Source organism: Podarcis cretensis (assembly GCF_951804945.1).
Source record: "Podarcis cretensis genome assembly, chromosome: 12".
NCBI lineage: Eukaryota > Metazoa > Chordata > Lepidosauria > Squamata > Lacertidae > Podarcis > Podarcis cretensis.
This window is the reverse complement of record NC_137181.1, coordinates 48,945,948-48,965,164: the sequence shown is the minus strand read 5'-3', so window position 1 is coordinate 48,965,164 and position 19,217 is coordinate 48,945,948. Positions and strand designations below refer to the sequence as shown.

At 41.7% G+C, this 19,217-nt stretch overlaps 1 protein-coding gene and 1 long non-coding RNA gene across 2 annotated transcripts in view; both read right to left on the bottom strand.

Annotated features, from left to right (window-relative positions):
* Positions 1-19,217, bottom strand: part of LOC307199569 — a 111,549-nt gene that overhangs the window by 46,898 nt on the left and 45,434 nt on the right. The gene's annotated exons all lie outside the window — the stretch shown is intronic.
* Positions 4,319-19,217, bottom strand: part of CDCP1 (CUB domain containing protein 1) — a 48,745-nt gene continuing 33,846 nt past the window's right edge. The window contains exons 6-10 of the mRNA XM_079947263.1: positions 17,334-17,720; positions 13,731-14,096; positions 11,189-11,276; positions 5,315-7,682; positions 4,319-4,924 (exon numbers count right to left, since the gene is read on the bottom strand). Coding sequence (XP_079803389.1) covers positions 7,247-7,682; positions 11,189-11,276; positions 13,731-14,096; positions 17,334-17,720 — 1,277 coding nt within the window. The 3' untranslated portion in view covers positions 4,319-4,924; positions 5,315-7,246. The remainder of the gene's footprint in view (positions 4,925-5,314; positions 7,683-11,188; positions 11,277-13,730; positions 14,097-17,333; positions 17,721-19,217) is intronic.

The following is a 19,217-nucleotide window of genomic DNA, read 5'->3' as shown; positions in this document are numbered from 1 at the left end:
GGATTAAATTGATTGGCGGGCCAGATAAGGCCCCGACACAGACTTTGGACATGGGGGATCTAGGGGTCTGTAAGAGACACTGGGATTTGTTAAAACCCTTGGCTCACCAAAGCTCCCTTTCGTTCATAAAAGACACACAGTCCAGTTGCTGCTTGGTGACTGGAGACACTTGGTGGAGGCATTTGGGAATGAACTTCTGAGAGTAAACTTTTGGGAGTAAACTGGCCATGCCAGCCAAACCAAGGACAACTCACCCTTAGTATGTAGTGTAATAAACGAAAATATGCCCTCATTCCCTTATGTGGGACACAAATGCCCTTACAGAGTCCTTTGCAGGTTCTCCATTGGTCGGAGAAAATAACAGAGGCCAACCAGAGAATATTGAGAAGCAAAGCAGCTCGTAAGCCTGATCTGAGAAGGAGGACCCCGAACCAAGGTGTGCCTGCCCTTATATAGACATTTTAAATTGCCCGCCCTGGAGTCCAAGACCGCCCCCAGACACATCATGCATACATCACAGAAGGGGTGTACCTCAAGACCACCCTCCCAGACACATCATACCTACGTCACAGAAAGGGCGGTCTACAACAGAAATTTGAGTGTGTTGTTTACCCCCTTTCTGGCAGGTTACCTGTTAATGCTTACTTGATTGGATACCCTGGGGAGCCCTGGCCAGTCTTTTGTAATGATAAATACTTAGTTCCTGAGCCAGGTCACAGGCTCACCCTATTCATACACAGACATACTCTTAAGACAGGATTTGTGAAGGAAAAGACAATGGGGAGGCTTTTCAATTTTCCTTGACCTTGCAGAGAAATCATTTGGTCAGTTTGGGAGTCAAAATGGTTTTCAGGGCTATTTTCCTGTGCTGCTTCAGACATGTGGTTTTTCAGACATTTATTATATATATAAGACCTTGATTTTTTTATTTCAGTAGGCTTCAGAAATTTATCCATGCAGGCATTTTTTATTAAAAAGCAAGAAGCCTTTGAAGAGCCGACACATCAAGCTGCAGACGTGGACATCGCAGAAAGTTGTATCCAATGGCTTTTTTTGCCAGCTACCCTCTGCAGATGTCTGGGGGCTTCTGATTGGATTTTATATGTATTTTTTTGTGTGTGTGTAAATCCTATAAAAACTCCAGGTGGACAACACCTAGGGGTTCAGCTTTTGGGAAATATCCCACTGCATCTTACTTTGTGCAAAGTAATAAAATTGCTGGACTCTCTGTCTCATCTGGCTCCTGTGTCTAATTGGCAAGATCCAGGTAGAACAGTTTTTTTTAACCTTCAACGCTTTCACTCACCTGAAGATTCAAGCTCTCCACCTGGAGGGGACCAAACAAACCTGGAGACTTCAGGATTTTGAATAATCTGGTTTTTGGTATGTGTAATGTTATGTACTGAAGTTCTCACCCTGGGCCAGCAGGGGGATACTGTTGATAGTTTTCACTCAGGTCCACATATGCAAATAAGGGATTGAAAGTGACGTTCAGTGATTGGATAGTTACAGAAAATGGTTACTGTTGCGTTCTAGTGGAGCTCTATATAAGCAGGCTGGCTGAACCCTTCAGTTCAGTTCTGTTCTGGCGTAATAAACAAGAGCTGCTTGAAGAATCGCTGTGTCGTCTGATATGTTCACCCACAACTTAACATGTAACATTCATCAAGCTGCAAGGGCCAAACTGTACACGAGTGGTTGCATTTTAAGAGGTCTCATTTAAAAAAGAAAAGAAAACCAGCTGTGGGGAATGTATAAAAGGATGAGGGTCAATGAAACGAAGTGGTTCTAGCAATAAGGCAAACTAAGAATATGCAAGAATGGATTGATATTAGATGAAAATATGAAATTATAATATGTGGGGGTAAACAATTAAGGGTAAACTAAGAGGGTATGGATTTGTTGAACAAATTTTTAAATGGAATACAAAAAAGGGAGGTGTGAGGAAGTCATGAAAATAAGTTAATGAGTGGTAAGATATGAGAAAGAGGGATTTTTATTTTTTATTTTTACGTTTAATTTTGGACTTTGTATTTTCCTGTGTTTTTCTTTACTGTTTTGTAACCCCTTTTTTTCTTTTTTTCTTTTTTTTTGTTAAAACTTAATAAATATTATTTAAGAAAAACAGATTAAAACTTGAAAGAAAAGAAAAGGATGAGGGTCATGGCATCTAGTGAGGGGTAGCAATTATTTCTCTCCTGCCATATTTCTTGCCTCCTAAAGTTACTATCTGTTGCAGCAGGAAAACGGCCCCCAAACACCTTCACTGTTCTGTCAAAATAGGTGGGGGGAATATTTTCAATGAAAGATGACTAACTCCCTGTCTTGTGTCCTGAAGCCCATCAATTGTATCTGCTGTTTTAAAACAAATCAATACCGGACGTATTCTGTGCAATCAGATATTTACCAAATCTAGCAATCTGGGTCTCAACTGAGCCAGGTCTACCACTGCCTTGGTAGAGAAAATTGGAAAGCATTTATTGAATACATGGGAAATAATTGTGTACAGTTGGCAGCATAAAGATAAATTCAACAGTGTAAATAGGTTTTGATGGATGCAATAATGGATTACTGAATGGTATAGTTTTTTGTAAAATATGTAGGGATTTATGAGGAAACATGGAAAGAGTAGAAGGGAAGTCGTTGATATTTCAAGGAGTAAAAATGAGTATTTGAAACTGTAAAACAAAAATTTAATTTAAAAAACTTATAAAAATACATAAATACCTTGATCCTCACCTTCACTGACAGAGTTAATCTTTGTGGTGATTTCCAGTGTCTGAATTTCAAGCATGAGTATGAGGAGAGACAGGTTCGTTTTCCACAAGTGTACAAAAATGTATGATTAATGCCATTATTCACACAGCTATTAATGAAGATGAGCTATCCTGTGTCTGGCCTTAAGTCCTTAATTGGGCATTAATCATGTAATTCTGGGAGTTAGTAGCCAACAGAGGATGCATATGATGGAAAAAAGAACTGGCACCTCTTTTTTTTTAAAAAAAGAAAAAAGCAGCCAACAGTAACTTAAAAATCAGCTTTCATTTATTATTCCTTTTAGGATTGTCACGGTGGACCACGCAGCTTGCCCTAACAAGCATACATCAAATCTCTGGTAAGGAATGTGATTCCTTGCCTTCATCAGAATCTTTGTTGATGTTGAATGGGGTCTGATTCATCAAGGTTATTTAAATCACAAGCAAGCAGGTGCAGACAGAGCAGTATGAGGAAGAATGTGTCACAGAAGTCAAAGGAATGTGCTTGGATTTTTAAAGAACAAACTAGGCGTTTCCAAGTTACCTACGGTGGTAGTCAGCTAACTTTTACCTCGAGTAGATCTACTGAAATTCACACGAGCAGCTTGAAACACAGCAAGGTCACTATCCTCTGCTGCGTTACAAGTCGCATTCTTACATTGCTGTTGTTGTTTAGTCGTTTAGTCGTGTCCGACTCCTCGTGACCCCATGGACCAGAGCACGCCAGGCACTCCTGTCTTCCACTGCCTCCCGCAGTTTGGTCAAACTCATGCTGGTAGCTTCGAGAACACTGTCCACCCATCTCGTCCTCTGTCGTCCCCTTCTCCTTGTGCCCTCCATCTTTCCCAACATCCAGGGAGTCTTCTCTTCTCATGAGGTGACCAAAGTATTGGAGCCTCAGCTTCACGATCTGTCCTTCCAGTGAGCACCCAGGGCTGATTTCCTTGGAAATGAATTAACTACAGCTAAAATATTGTGTTCATTTTTCACATGGTCTAGCCCTTCCCCTGCCCACCCCCCTAATATTCTTAAGAGGGTCTCTTCTCCAGTCTTCAGAGAGTGGCTGGAAGTGGGAAAGCAGGAAAAGGTCCTCCTTTCCTTCTACTCTGAGGTTTAATCTGAAATCTTAGGTGCCCAGAGCTCAGAAACGGCTCACGCTAATGAAATTCCTTTTCGCAAAATGCGCCTAGAACAATGGGAGTTTCGAACACTGCTGGCCCCTAAGCAGAAATGGTCCTGTCAGAAGGGAGGATACGGGTTAACAGTATGCCGTCATTCCTGTTTTTTCACCAGTGATTCATAACCAATTACATACACATATAGCAGCACCAGATTGATGCCATTTTGAGCACAATTCCTGCCAATCTGGGGCCACTAGCAAACCAAAAAAAGGGTGTTCAAAAAAAAGCCCTTCTGTTAAGTACAGTAGTTACTTAAGATGCAGGTAAGCAGCGGTTAACTGCAAAAACCATTTTATTTCAGTTTTGAAGAACTCACACATGTAAAAAAAAGACCCTTTGCATCAACGTGTCTGTCTCTGTTAAACACAGAAATTCATTTAAAAAAAAACAGCATGGAATTTAAGAAATTACAGCATTTTAAGACTGTGGAACAGGAACACTGTGGATTTCAGTCAGGTACAAAGGTGCCACAAATATTTACAATGACAGCATCTTGTAAGACAACACTTCAAATGCAGCATTAAAAAAAAGAGGACTATACAGTGAATAAGTTATTGAGCGGCATATAGAAATAGTGGAATCAAAACAAATAACTTGGGGGATAATTATGCAACTCCAGTCTGAGCCTGCAATTCTCATGAAGGTTTTATAGCATAGTGTTCTGCATTCACAGAGGCTACAAGAAATACAACTCTATCTGAGGGGGAGGGTGGGAATTATTTTGGAAATAGTCGTACTGCCAGGAAATGAGGTTTTACGCAACTTTAGCGAGACAATGCCCAGTGTCATAACATACTTTCCCATTTATAAAATAGGCGCAACCTTCCAGGACAAATTTGTAGGATATATGCATACAAAAATGATGTTTACGGAGACCCAGGCCTCATCCATTTCACAACCATGCAATGGGAGATGCCCAACAGTGAACACCAGGCCAAGATATTTCACACAGACCACAGAATGAACTGCAAAAAGAAATCCTGACTACTGTGTGTAATTTACCGTATTTTTCACCCCATAGGACGCACCTAGTTTTTGGGGGGAAAATAAAGGGGGGGAAATTCCCCCCCCCCAGGTTCCCCTGACCCCAGCCCCCAGAACAGGCTGCTACAGCTGTGCGAAGCCCGAAGCACGCCCCAAGCTTCTGGGTGCCTCTCCGCTAGCCGTGGGAGTGCTGCGTCTCCCACGGCTGGCGGATAGCTTCCTGAAGCCTGGAGAGTGAGAGGGGTCAGTGCGCACTGACCCCCCTCGCTCTCCAGGCTTCGGCGAAAGCCTGCATTCGCCCCATAGGACGCACACACATTTCCCCTTCATTTTTGGAGGGGGAAAAGTGCGTCCTACAGGGCGAAAAATACGGTAACTGATGAGAGCCAATACACAAGTCTAGAAGTACTATTAATGTGAAAATTAAATGCTAATGATGGAAACTGGAATTACTGGCTTCAACTGATACACATTTAAACAACAGAGTGAAAAGAACTGGGTGGTACAAATTGATATGGCGGCACAAAATTTGCTGAATGCGTTACTCTGAAGGAATCCAGAAAAGTTCTTTGTAAAACTACAAGGCGCTGCTCGTTTTTGCCAGCTCAGAAGTCACGGCTGATATTTCACCTGAGTTTCAGGAGCAACCTGAACTTGTTAAGGCAGCTTCTTTGGGGAAGAATGGCCTAGGAAGCTCCATTGCTCTCGCACAGCATCACCAAACAGCCTTCTGGATTTTAACTATTATCCTTTTTCTGTGACTAGTTAAAACTCTGCGTATGATGCACGCGCACGCCCACAGACACACGCTGCCAGAAGCAGCCCTTGCTCAAGAACTGCTGAGGTAAATGGGAGTTCTGCAAAAGGCCTTGCGCAACGGTCAAACACTTATGTACAAAGATGAAATGCTAATGTCAAGTAGCTGCCACAAAGCCCAGTGGAAATGTTTCCCCACATTGTATTAACTGCTGAATATTTCTGAGTGAATCCTGTGTACGGCAATCGTATTCAGTCAAGTGACATAGTGTTATGTCATTTTTAAAAAATGCAAACTTTGCCTTTCCATCCTTTCCTAACTTGCATTCTGTTTAATCATCACTTTGCAAGAGTTAATTCACACTAAGCCAGCTGGCGCCTCTCTGGAAGTCTAGCACAGTGTGCAAAAATTATTTATGTTCCACAAAGCGGCTCACCTACCCACAAAATTAGGCACTTGAATACATAGGTTTGGGGCAATTTATGCTGCCAAAATCCAGAGTTGTACAGGCCATGAAAATGGCATTGTTGTCTTTCTTGTTCTTATATATTTGAAGGCAAGGACTTAGCCATTGGTTGCACATATGCATAAAAAGTTGCATATTTTCACGTGTCTTCAGAACATAACATCGTTCAAACATCCATCGAGGTCAAGCCCATAAATAATTTTGAACTTTTTACACTGAAGTCTATCGTTTTTGCACCATAAAGGTTGCGCAGATTAGCAGCCTCATTCATGCTGAACTAATCATTTCTTTGCACAGGAACCTTGGCAATATTATATCATTTGCATATTTGCTGGCGAAGTGGAAACTGCTATGTTATATGCATGAATAAAAATTAAATAATTGTTTTTATTTAAATAATAAAAAAAAAACCTGGACGACACACTGGTCTTAGTTTTAAAACATCACTGGAGGACAATCACAACAAAATTATAGATGAAAAAAGAAAGAAAATGAAATGTCCTGAACTGTATATATACATACACCATACAATTGATTGAAAAGAGAAGTAGAATTCTTTTTCACAAATAGCACAATAACTTTTGCTGTTCAGTTGTTGTAGGCATTGTCCGTTCAATGGCTGGTGTAATCCTTGTCACATCCAAGGAAGTGAATCCATGTGAATAATAGAAGTCATATTCCTATGACAAGGCTACGGTGTGAAAAAACCATCTTCAGACTATGCCATTCTGCACACCCACATTTTTTATTCTGTAGTATGGCTGAAATCTTCACAAGAAACACAGGAAGGAAGATATTTTTGGCAAAATATCCAGCTTTGTTTAAGCTCCAATGTGCCATCTCTTCTTGCCTTTTAAAAAACACAGGTCTGCTATTATGACGACCGAAAATACAGCTTTGCTGTCCTTTTCCATGTTCAAAGTTACTTGTATCCCTGCAAAACATGCTACGGAAATACATCGTCTGAGCACGTTCATTCGAAAACCGGAACAGAGCTGCAGCAACCAAAGTATTTTGTTTTCTTTCTTTTTTTAAAAAAAAAGGTAAATCAAGGAAAAATGGGTGCAAGATTTAGTTTCTTATCTGAACCGTCGCATAAACATTAGAGCTCTGAATTTTCCTGTTCGTTTTCCTCAAGCAAGGACTTGCCGACATTTCCATTACCACTCGAAGTCACGTCACCATTGGCCTGGAGTTCTTCCGGTTTGCGTTGTGCAAAGGTATAGATCTCACTGTCAGTCAATATCGTGAAAGACGACTCCTCCATGCTGGGCACTTTGGATATTTTCCTGATCGGAGGCGGCGAAGGGGCCGTACTCACTGGCCCAGTAAAAGGCTGGTACACGCCTATTTCGGCATTTTCCGGTTTCATAGAGTCATCCAGCAAGTGCCCATAAACCATGGTGTCATCAATAACTGCATAGATATGAGACTCGTTCTTTTTCCTCTTTTTGAATATTCCCTGCTTTCCAGGCAACTGGGTGTTGACGTTACCGTTATACACTCCTATGGCTGGAGTCTGGTTTTCCTGTTTTTTTCTGGTGGAATAAAGAAACAAAGCAAGAAACGTTAAAAATAACGCTGCTTTTGCATTTACAGCCGTATCTCCGTTCAACTTCCAAATGTTCAGAAACCAAAGCGTGGCTTCTGATTAGCTGCAGAAAGCTCCTGCAGCCAATCAGAAGCCCCATCGGACGTTCGGCTTCCAAAAAAGGTTCGCAAACCAGAATGGTCACTTCTGGGTTTGCGGCGTTTGGGAGCCAAAACATTTGGGAACTAAGCTGTTCAAAAACCAAGGTACAACTGTACTGCACATACACACACTTTCTCTTTAATCATTTCGATCTGCAAAGCATAGGAAGCATGTGCTAGTTTGCCCAGTTATAAAAAAGGGTCATATTTAATTATAAACTTGCATTCTCTGCCCAGCTACCCAAGAAAGAGCTAGGTCTACATCTACAGACATTTGCCAGAGTGATCAATTGTTACCTTAGACAAATGCTAGACCCTAACCCCAAATCCTGCTTTTCCAACCTCCACTCCCAGGTAGGCATTTAGATCTAAATACTCCCTGTAATATCCACTTTAGGTAAAGGTAAAGAGACACCTGACTATTAGGTCCAGTCCTGACTGACTCTGGGATTATGGCACTCATCTCGCTTTACTGACCAAGGAAGCCGGCGTACAGATTCTGGGTCTTGTGGCCAGCATAACTAAGCCATTTCTGGCGAACCAAAGCAGTGCACAGAAACGCTGTTTACCTTCCCGTTGGAGCAGTACCTATTTATCTACTTGCACTTTGACGTGCTTTCAAACTACTAGGTTGGCAGGAGCAGGGACCGAGCAACAGGAGCTCACCCCGTCGCAGGGATTCAAACCACCAACCTTCTGATCAGCAAGTCCTAGGCTCTGTGGTTTAACCCACAGTGCCACCCGCATTTAGTTTGGCCAATTAGCCCATCCAGTTTGTTTAGAACATCCTTTATTCTGCCTTTCATATGTACATATTGAAGCCTGCCAGCGGCCTGATAGTTTCACTGGTTGTTTTGCAGGTCCAGAAAGAAGTTTACTCTAGCCCCAGGGAGCCACTGGCAGTGCTTGAAATTAGCCAGGCGCCAAGGGCGTTTTGCAAACGGCCGGCCCCTCCAGCTTTCTTAAATAAGGTTAAGCAGAAGAACTTATTTACTGCATTTATATCCCACCTTTTCCTCCAAGAAGTACATGGTTCAACCCCCTCACCAGTTAATCTCTACAACAACCCTGCAAAGTAGGTTGAGAGGCTGTGACTGGCCCCTGGCTTCCTAGAGTACTTCTGCTATGTAAATTAGGTAGGTATATGGCAATATAAATATATGGCGATAGCAAAAAGGCACTTAGAGAAGGATCTGAAATATTTTCCTTGAAACTTGAGTTTGGTTTATTCTGGATTGTTTTATTTGATGGTTTAATGTGTTATAAACCTCCTTGAGTTTTTATTTTTAATAGAAAGTGATATAGAAATTAAATTATTATTATTAATAATAGCAACAGTGCCCAGACATTCTGTTGTGGTGACTGTAGTCAAGGTTTAAGTTGTCATTCGGCAATTAGCTTATATATCTGAGTTTCTAACACTGGCCACTGGGAAAGGCTGGCAGGCTGAGTCTGGTTTGATAAGTCTGAAGTTGCACAGGAAATTACAGTCGTCAACTGAACTGAAATAACTTAACTGTATAAATCATCTTCCTTTTAACTTAAAAATTAGCAGTTTTTATACAGTGGTACCTCAGATGTCGAACGGAATCCATTCTGGAAGTCCGTTCGACTTCCAAAACATTCGGGAACCAAGACACAGCTTCCAATCAGAAGCCCCGCTGGACGTTCAGGTTCCAAAGAACATTCGCAAACCAGAACACTCACTTCCGGGTTTGCAGCATTCAGGAGCCAAAATTTCTGAGTACCAAGGCGTTCGGGATCCAAGGTATGACTATATTAACCAAGACAACAGCAAGTATAAAACACTCAATTTGGCTCAGAAGCTTCATGGAATAAAAATAGCTAAAGGGAGAGGAATTGAACTTGAAGATAACCAGGTGACAGCAAAAACTGCAAATTGTTTAGCAAGTGCAATTAGGATAAGATCTGTTATTTGATTATTGATGTAAACCTCTAGAATGCATTTTGCATAGCTAAGCCTTTACCGTTATCTTTAGTGCATTTTATTTTATTTTATTGCTATGGCTATGGCTAGTGACTGATGCAAATAAAGATTCTTCTGATCTGAAGCTTCGTGGAATAAAAACAACTATAAGGAAAGGAATCGAACTTAACAGGAAAGGAGTTTTACAGCTATGGGGACTGTGCTAAAAAGGCCTTGGGCTGCATGGGTGCCAGCCTAACATATCTCAGCCTAACATGTATCACAGTATTTTAATATTCTTTTGGAAGCCGCCCAGAGTGGCTGGGGAAGCCCAGCTAGATGGGCGGGGTATAAATTATTATTATTATTATTATTATTATTATTATTATTATTATTATATCTCAAGATGGAGTGTTGAATTTCCCACTTTATTTTCACACAGGGAACCATGTGAAATAGCCACCCTGCAAAAACGTTTCTGTCAGATAACACCCTAATTTTAGCATTTCCTCTGGTGTAACTTCATTTTATATGTCTCCCCGCTCACATAGTATGGGAAGATATACACATCTTAAAAATAAACGTGATTCAGAACTCTAAGAGTTCATACAGGCTAAAGTCTTCGTGACATTGGCCCAAGTGCCTCTGAATGGGGGCAAACTACAGACATGAATCACTGCTTCATCACGATGTGACTTCCACAAGCAGAAGAGAATTGGGAAACTTGGGTCTCTCCCTTCCTGACTGTATTCTGACCGAGATAGCCAAGGGGGTTGCTTTCAAGAAGTCTGTGGTGGAAACCATCAAGTTCAACCAACCATCTATATTAAATTGGAGTCGCCTTAAACAGGGAATGAGGAAAAAAATTACTTTTAGAAGAAATGATTCATAACAAGCAGGCATTATTGGGAGAGAGAAGTTGGAACAGTTTTGGCAAGTTTTCAAGCACTAAGAAATAAATCTCAGGGGAAGAATTTGTCCTTCAAGAGGACCAATTAGAATTCAGCCTTAAAAATCATTGCTAGTCGCCTCCTGCTACAAAACAGACTTCTGGGTGAGGCTGCCAGGGGTCTGTATTGATTGCCTACAGAGGGCACTTTATGTTAGGCCACAGGTGGGCCATACCTGCCTTAAGGTGTGCAAATATAGCTCTTGTACCAGTTAACATGCAGCCAGTGTGTGCCAGGACGACAAATTTCCTGCTGTGATTTCTGCCCCGATGCCATCGGCACTGCAAGTTCTAACAGTGCAGGTCACATCAGGAAGAGATCAAAGCACGTTCAAGGCTCCAGATCACAAAGGAATAGTGTTCAGGGTTCCCTGGTTTGGAGCCTCCAATACTCCGTTAAAACCTGTATCTGCCTTTGGCAGAAAACAGGACATTTTAATCTGCACCGAAAACCTCTGAGAACAAGAGAAACCTACTTCTTCCTCTTAGTGCAGAATATGGCAAGCCCGATAGTTGATAGCAGTGCGAGTCCGCCAACCACCATGCCAATTATGACTGCCAAACCTGCAAAAAGTTAAAGTGAGATGTTCAGTGATATACAGAGAGGTGCTCATCTTGTCCTGATTCACAGTCGCTGCATTTGCTAGCTTCTGAAACATTCCAGATTTTTATAAGCGTGTGCACATAGACACACAACCCAAAGGAACAAAAGAAGAGAGATAGAAAGGGAGGTCTGGAAGGGAAGGGGTTAAGCTGCGGGGTTCTCTCCTGACTAAACTTTCATGCCATGCATTTAACACTTGGGAGAGATTTACAATCTAAAATCCATATATTGCTATTTAGCAGGGACGCGGGTGGCGCTGTGGGTTAAACCACAGAGCTTAGGACTTGCCGATCAGAAGGTCGGCGGTTCGAATCCCCGTGACGGGGTGAGCTCCCGTTGCTCGGTCCCTGCTTCTGCCAACCTAGCAGTTCAAAAGCACGTCAAAGTGCAAGTAGATAAATAGGTACCACTCTGGCAGGAAGGTAAACGGCGTTTCTGTGCGCTGCTCTGGTTTGCCAGAAGCGGATTAGTCATGCTGGCCACATGACCTGGAAGCTGTATGCCGGCTACCTCGGCCAATAAAGCGAGATGAGTGCCGCAACCCCAGAGTCGGCCACGACTGGACCTAATGGTCAGGGGTCCCTTTACCTTTTTATTGCAATTTAGTACACACACTGGGGGAAGGCAGGGGGAGGAAATGCACAGCAACTTGTAAATCAGGAGAATTTCAACAAATGCAAGGCGGTCCGTCCAGTAGTTAACAGCTGGATGGTGGGAAGGGGAAGAGAGAAATAGAAGTGGTGGGAAATCGCAAGAAGTTACGCAACTGCAAAAGAGTCATGCACAAGATGTTCTCTCTTTTAAAAAATGTTCCCACGTATGTCATTCCGAATAGAATAGAAAAAGAAGTTTAGATAAAATAATCTCTCAACTGCTATGACTATCTAGCCTCATTTAAAAGTTCAACTATGACAGGAAATATGTTCCAGATTTGCTCTTCAGCAGCATGAATATTTATACACTAAAAAAGTGAAGTTATTCCCTTCTATATGCAATGTTCCCAGGTAGTTGCCATGTTTCAACGGGAAGTTTCACTAAAAGCACCCCTGTACATCTCTGCCATGGTTGCGCCATGAAAATATGAACCATGTGTGTCTTTGTTTGGGTGGATATAAAGACAAGGGAAACGCCATAAATAAGACAGAAATGAGATCGTTTCAACATAAGAAAAAAATCTCTATGGAAAACGGGGTTCTAAAATTTCCTGCTCTCAGGCGCCATCTGGTGTTGCATGTTTATAGCGCGTTCCATTCACTGTTTCTTTACTAATGCAGCAGAGTCCTCTGATAGCTCCATCCCATTTTACACAAAGTTAAGAGTTTATGGTAATAATGAAGCACAGGTAGACTTGCACCTACACCCAACAGGTTTTCCTCGCTTACCAGGCTCTGGGAAGGTTGTGCGAGGGCCCTGGGAGCTGGCAGAATCCCACATACACCTCCTTCAGAAATCCTTGTAAGCAACCCCCCCCCCCACCTTGCGGGCTGGCGGGAGAAGTGGTCCAGTGGTTTGGGGGATACAAGCTTGCTGAAAGCAGCTGAAAAGATGCTCAACATAGGTAGAAGAAGTGCGTAAGAGAAGGAAGTCCATGTTGACAGCTAGGAACTACAGTGGTACCTTGGTTCTCAAACGCCTTGGTTCCGAAACGCCAAAAACCAGGAAGGAAGTGTTCCGGTTTCCGAACATTTTTCAGAAGCCGAGTGTCCAATGTGGTTGTGTGCCTGCACCAATCAGAAGCTGCGTCTTGGATTTCGAACATTTCGGAAGTCAAACGGACTTCCGGAACAGATTAAGTTTGGCGCTTTCGTTTTGCTATTTATTTCGCATTTTTGTTTTTGAGGCTTTTCGGTTCATTTGTTTTTGCGACTGTGTGGAACCCAGTTCAGCTAAAGATTGGTTGGTTGGTTGATTGTGTGACTGCGGAAATGGATAAAAGCCCCCCATCCAAACAATGACTATCGTCAGTGCAAGTAAGAAAAAAAAATGAATTTTAATTTTTATCATCTACAACACTGTCTTATTTATTTTATGGTACAGTACACTGATTATTGCTTTCATTTTATGGATCAATGGTCTCGTTAGATAGTAAAATTCATGTTAAATTGCTGTTTTAGGGGTTGTTTTTAAAAGTCTGGAACGGATTCATCCATTTTGCGTTACTTTCTATGGGAAAGCGTGCCTTGGTTTTAGAACGCTTTGGTTTTGGAATGGACTTCCGGAATGGATTAATTTGAGAACCAAGGTACCATTGTAGCCCAGGAAATTAACCCCTGTGTGACTGAAACCAGGTAGAAAGTTCTTCCCCAACTCTGTAGGTTCATGGGAAAAGAACACAGAACTGAAAGACGAACAATTGTCAGGACAGAACCTCCCTTTGGTTATTGTGAAACAACGGACAACATGTGGTACCTCACCTGCTTTTTTCTGAACGAACTTCACCCTGAACTGCATGCTCAGTTGTTGATTGGTCGCCGGCTTACAGTTAGTGATGTTTACCCAGAAATGATGCTTCAGATCGAGAGTTTGAGGTAGTTTCTGATCTTCGCGGCGCACGGTTTCTTCTGCATTTGGTCTCTGTTCCTGAATATAGATGTTCGCCCGGCTCTGTACACAAGTAACACCCATACGGTCCTTTGGGAACGACAGCTGCGCAACTTGTTTTGCCGGGACGGTGATGTTCCAATACACAGACGTGAAAGGAGGCAGACCTTCCAGCCAGTTAGGGGTCTGCAGGTAAACTTCAGTTTTCGGATCTGGAGTAACGGTGAATACACACTCTTCTGCGGGGGCACAAAAAAACAAATGTGCGAAGTCATTGCTGCCCTTTACTTCCCCATGCAAGACAAAATAAACCCTTTGTGAAAGAAAGCTTAGCCATCTCTAAGACATGCAGATCTGCAATTTAAGCTGTGCTAAAAAAAATTGTGTACACAAAGGAATCTGCCTGGTTTCACATCCCACTGAATCACTTCTCATAGAGTCATAGAATTGTAGAGTTGGTCATCTATGTCATACATGTGGAGGAAAAGCTTAAACACATAGCAGTTTCCCAAAAAGTAGACCAGAGGCAATTGTACTTCATCCAGCAGTGCTTTACTGCTACTGAAGGCAAATGAGCATAATGGTCACAAATCCAATACATTCAGGATTGGCACCGTCCATAAGAAAATCCAGTTGCAGCAGACTTAACTAACTTACAATTACTTAACCTATGATAAGATAAAGGTGGATTTGATTTAAATCAAATTGATTTAAATCACTTGTCAGTAAGACTTGATTTAAATCACTTTTAAACGGAAAGACTCATTCTTGCTGGTATAATCTTAATATTTACAACCAGATGAAGGTTTCATTTTTGGAATAATAAATTTTCAAAGTACAGTGGTGCCCCGCAAGACGAACGCCTCGCAAGACGGAAAACCCGCTAGACGAAAGGGTTTTCCGTTTTGGAGGCGCTTCGCAAAACGAATTTCCCTATGGGCTTGCTTCGCAAGACGAAAATGTCTTGGGAGTTCCTGTGGGTTTTTTTCCCTTTTCCCCCCCTTTTCCTAAGCCGCTAAACTGCTTATCAGCTGATCCGCTAAAAGCCGCTAAACCGCTAATAGCGCTAATCCGCTAAGCTGTCAATGGGCTTGCTTCGCAAGACGAAAAAACCGCTATACGAAGAGCCTCACGGAATGGATTAATTTCGTCTTGCGAGGCACCACTGTAGTTTTTACATTTATATCAAAAATTACTGATTTGGTGATACTAGTAGAAATGCAAAGACAGGAAATTATGAAACTATTTGGACAACTTTTCTGCTGTACTTTGTTGGAAGGAGAAAAATAATCATTCCCTTAATAACAATTTAAACAATTTATTTAAAGAAAACAGTAACATTATAGCATATGTATCCATGTTTGTTAACTGATGTAGTTAAACTATTTTTTTAAAAAAATAGACACATGAAAAACTTGAAACAAATCATTATTTCCTGATGAACAGCCTTTAGACTATAATGTAACTTAAATAGAAAACTATCTTTAGAAAGGTTTTTCCTCCAAAAGCATTTTATTTTTAAAATCCGATTTAAATTTCAAAAAATCCAATTTAAATAAAATAAATCAGATTTATTTTTTCAAAAAAATCCGATTATTACCGTATTTTTTGCTCTATAAGACTCACTTTTCCCCTCCTAAAAAGTAAGGGGAAATGTGCGTCTTATGGAGCGAATGCAGGCTGCGCAGCTATCCCAGAAGCCAGAACAGCAAGAGGGATTGCTGCTTTCACTGCGCAGGGATCCCTCTTGCTGTTCTGGCTTCTGAGATTCAGAATATTTTTTTTCTTGTTTTCCTCCTCCAAAAACTAGGTGCGTCTTGTGGTCTGGTGCGTCTTATAGAGCGAAAAATACGGTATTTTTTTTTTTTTTTAAATCAATGATTTTTATCCACCCTGGATAAGACTAAACTTTAGCACTACGCATACTATGTACAGAACACCAGTCCCTTGAAATAGAGGAATCTCAGCTAAAGCATCCGTGAGAAATGGCCATCCAACCTCTTCTTAAAAACTTCCAAGATAGGAGAGTCCACTACCTTCTAAGAGAGACCATTCTACTGTTGAACAGCTCTTACTGTCAGAAAGTTTCCCCCAATGTCTAGTCGGAATCTCCTTTCCTGTAACTCGAAGCAACCGCTTCAAGTCCTACCCTCCAGATCAGGAGAAAACAAACTTGTTCTCCCTTCCATGTTCCCTTCTCCCTGCTTCTCTATTTCAGCCATCCTAGAGCGGCGACGAAAGATGCTGTGGAAGATCTCAGCTCGCCCTGCCACAAAACCTGTCTGCAAGCAGACATGCTAAACTCTGCTTTGATAAATAAACCCATGCCCCTTTCCCAGACCATTTGTTTCTCTCCACACACACACACCCTAATTAATTTTTATTAGTTTTCAATTACAAAAATCCAAATTATGCCTCATTAAAGGTAAAGGTAAAGGTACCCCTGCCCGTATGGGCCAGTCTTGCCAGACTCTGGGGTTGTGCGCCCATCTCACTTAAGAGGCCAGGGGCCAGCGCTGTCCGGAGACACTTCCGGGTCACGTGGCCAGCGTGACATCGCTGCTCTGGCGAGCCAGAGCCGCACACGGAAACGCCGTTTACCTTCCCGCTGGTAAGCGGTCCCTATTTATCTACTTGCACCCGGAGGTGCTTTCGAACTGCTAGGTTGGCAGGCGCTGGGACCGAGCAGCGGGAGCGCACCCCGCCGCAGGGATTCGAACCGCCGACCTTTCGATCAAATCACAATACCAAATCAAATATAAATTAATCAAATATCCAATTGTATAATTTTGGTGCCCCCCCCCCACGTGCTAGAATTACAGGTTTAATAAAAAAAAAATTATTTCTGCTTCCAAAGTCTTATTTGATCCAATTGTATTCCAATCATAATAATACTACCTTATTCAACAGCTGCAATATTTATGACTTCTATCCGTATTAATACATTCAATAATTTATTAGTCCACAAGTGAAGATCTTTATCCTTGCTGCTGCGTGTTGTAATTATTTGTCCGTATTTTTTCTTCTGTCTTTACCAAATCACACCCCTTTGTTTCATGGCAATCTGATTTTTTAAATTATTATTATTTTCCAAAATGTCTAGGCACAATCATTGCAGACAATGCTTCAAAATCCATGCTGGCGACGTCTGCCGAAATCTCAAACTGAAGTGAATTTTGGTGGGATTTTAAACATTTTCACAGGGATGACTTTGACCCCACGAAAGCTCCCTCTCTTGCTCGTGGATCCTTAACCATATAACCCTTTCAGATGACAACACCTAGGCTTCCTTGCCACAATCCAAATTTTACTAGATCTCAGATATTACACCCCCCCCCAAAAAAAAAGAATAGCCCCATTTCAACCTCGGGATATTTGACATCAGTTCTGGAAAGGGCATTTCACTCGGCTGATACAAGATTTTAACTTTCTTTACTTTCTGAATGCAGAGAAGGAGCGAAACAGAATAAACTCACCTTGAATAACGGGCATAAAAAACAGTGTGAGGTTCGGTTTCAGAGACTCACTTATCCACCTTCTGCCATACGTCTTAAGCATTACAGTGATGTTGTCTTTCATCTGAATTTTCTCAATGGCTCCACCAGGGCAGAAGACACCGAGTCGCAACGCCTTTTCTGGGGCGCTGCCATTAATGGAGTAACTATAACCCCCAGAGCATGCTTGATTCTGGTTTGGGATATGTTGCTTAAGTTTCGAGGCTGGAGACCTGATTTCTATGAGGGTGTCTGCCGGGGCCTGGAGTTTCCACGTAAATGTGTCAAGCAGGATTGGCAGCCCAGTAAGAAACGGCGGTATAACCAGATGGAAGGGTCTCATCTGGCAGGCTTTGGAATTCCAACAGACTGCAATGAGAAAGACACATGGTTATAGCCATAGGCTGGCTCTAGGCCAGAGAAACAGGCAGGTGGCTACCCATAGAAGACATATGGGGTATTCAAAGAAATTTGATGAGTCTGGGAGAAATTTGATGATTCTGGGAGAGAGGAGTCAAGGAAAAAGGCCTACTGGGGAGCAAGGAATTTTGCTAAGAGTCGGGTCAACCATGGGGCTGTTGTAGACTAGGGCTAGAGGATGGCAGGGGGCATACAAAAGAGGGGTGTAAGTTGTTGTGGACAGGTCTCCCTTCCCTAGGAGGTCAGGTACCTAGGAATGAATGTGGTCATCACCACCTACACAGGAGACAGATAAGTGGCCCATGGAGGTGATTGCGGTCTCTAAACATGGGTAAGAAGAAGAAAAATATGGAGAACGTCCATTTCACATGATCAACAATCTGATGCCAAACACACATTAACATTTGTGGTTGGAGTCATCTCAGTTTATTTATTTATTTTAATAGTCAACTCCACTAATTTAAGGGGGGGAATTAAAACAGTGAAACAGTTATAGCGTTATTAAGAATATGTTTTTTAAAAAAATGGAACCCAGCAAAAAGGGTTAAGTCTTTTCCCCCCCAAAATTTTTTATTCATTTTATAACACAAATAAAGGGTTAAGTCATTTTTTAACCAGGCAGAGAGCCTTCTTGGTGGTGGCGCCCGCTCTGTGGAACGCCCTCCCATTAGATGTCAAGGAAACAAACAACTACCTAACTTTTAGAAGACATCTGAAGGCATCCCAGTTTAGGGAAGCTTTTAATGTTTGATGTTTTGTTGTGTTTTTAGTATTCTGTTGGGAGCCGCCCAGAGTGGCTGAGGAGACCCAGCCAGATGGTTGGTGTATAATAACATTACTATTATTATTATTATTATTATTATTATTATTTAGTATTAAAATGTCATGGATCTGTGATCAGCAAGGGGGAGTGAGATACAAATTAAATACATATAATAAATATATATTTGTTCCCCCAGGCTGTGAGGTTATGAGTTTCCTTTACTGAACAGGTTGCTATTATGTTGTCACACTACTATGTTATCTTTTTTAAAAAAAACAACTGCTGAATATATTTATTGTGTTTTATTATGGTGCCCCCCTGCTCTGCACTCATTGAGAGAAAGAGCAGTATCTAACTAAAATGACAGTGGTTATAGTTAATAACAGGGCTGTAAGACTGTTTCGTTTAAGGAGCATTTCACTCTATTTAAAAAAATTAAAGAAAAGCATTTTAGCTCTCATTAAGAGATAGATAAAACAAAAGAAACAGCGTGATAAAATAAGGCCCACTGCAAAGGTTATATAGGTACCCGACTTACAACAGCACTGCCCTTGTCAAAACCCCACGCTTTTAAAAATAATGAAGACAGAAGAGTAAGTTTAAAAGCAATGGCATCTGTGGAGACTGAGCTACACTTTTGTTTTCCTGAAAAGAAAGTGGGACTTTCTGCAATCTGATAAAAA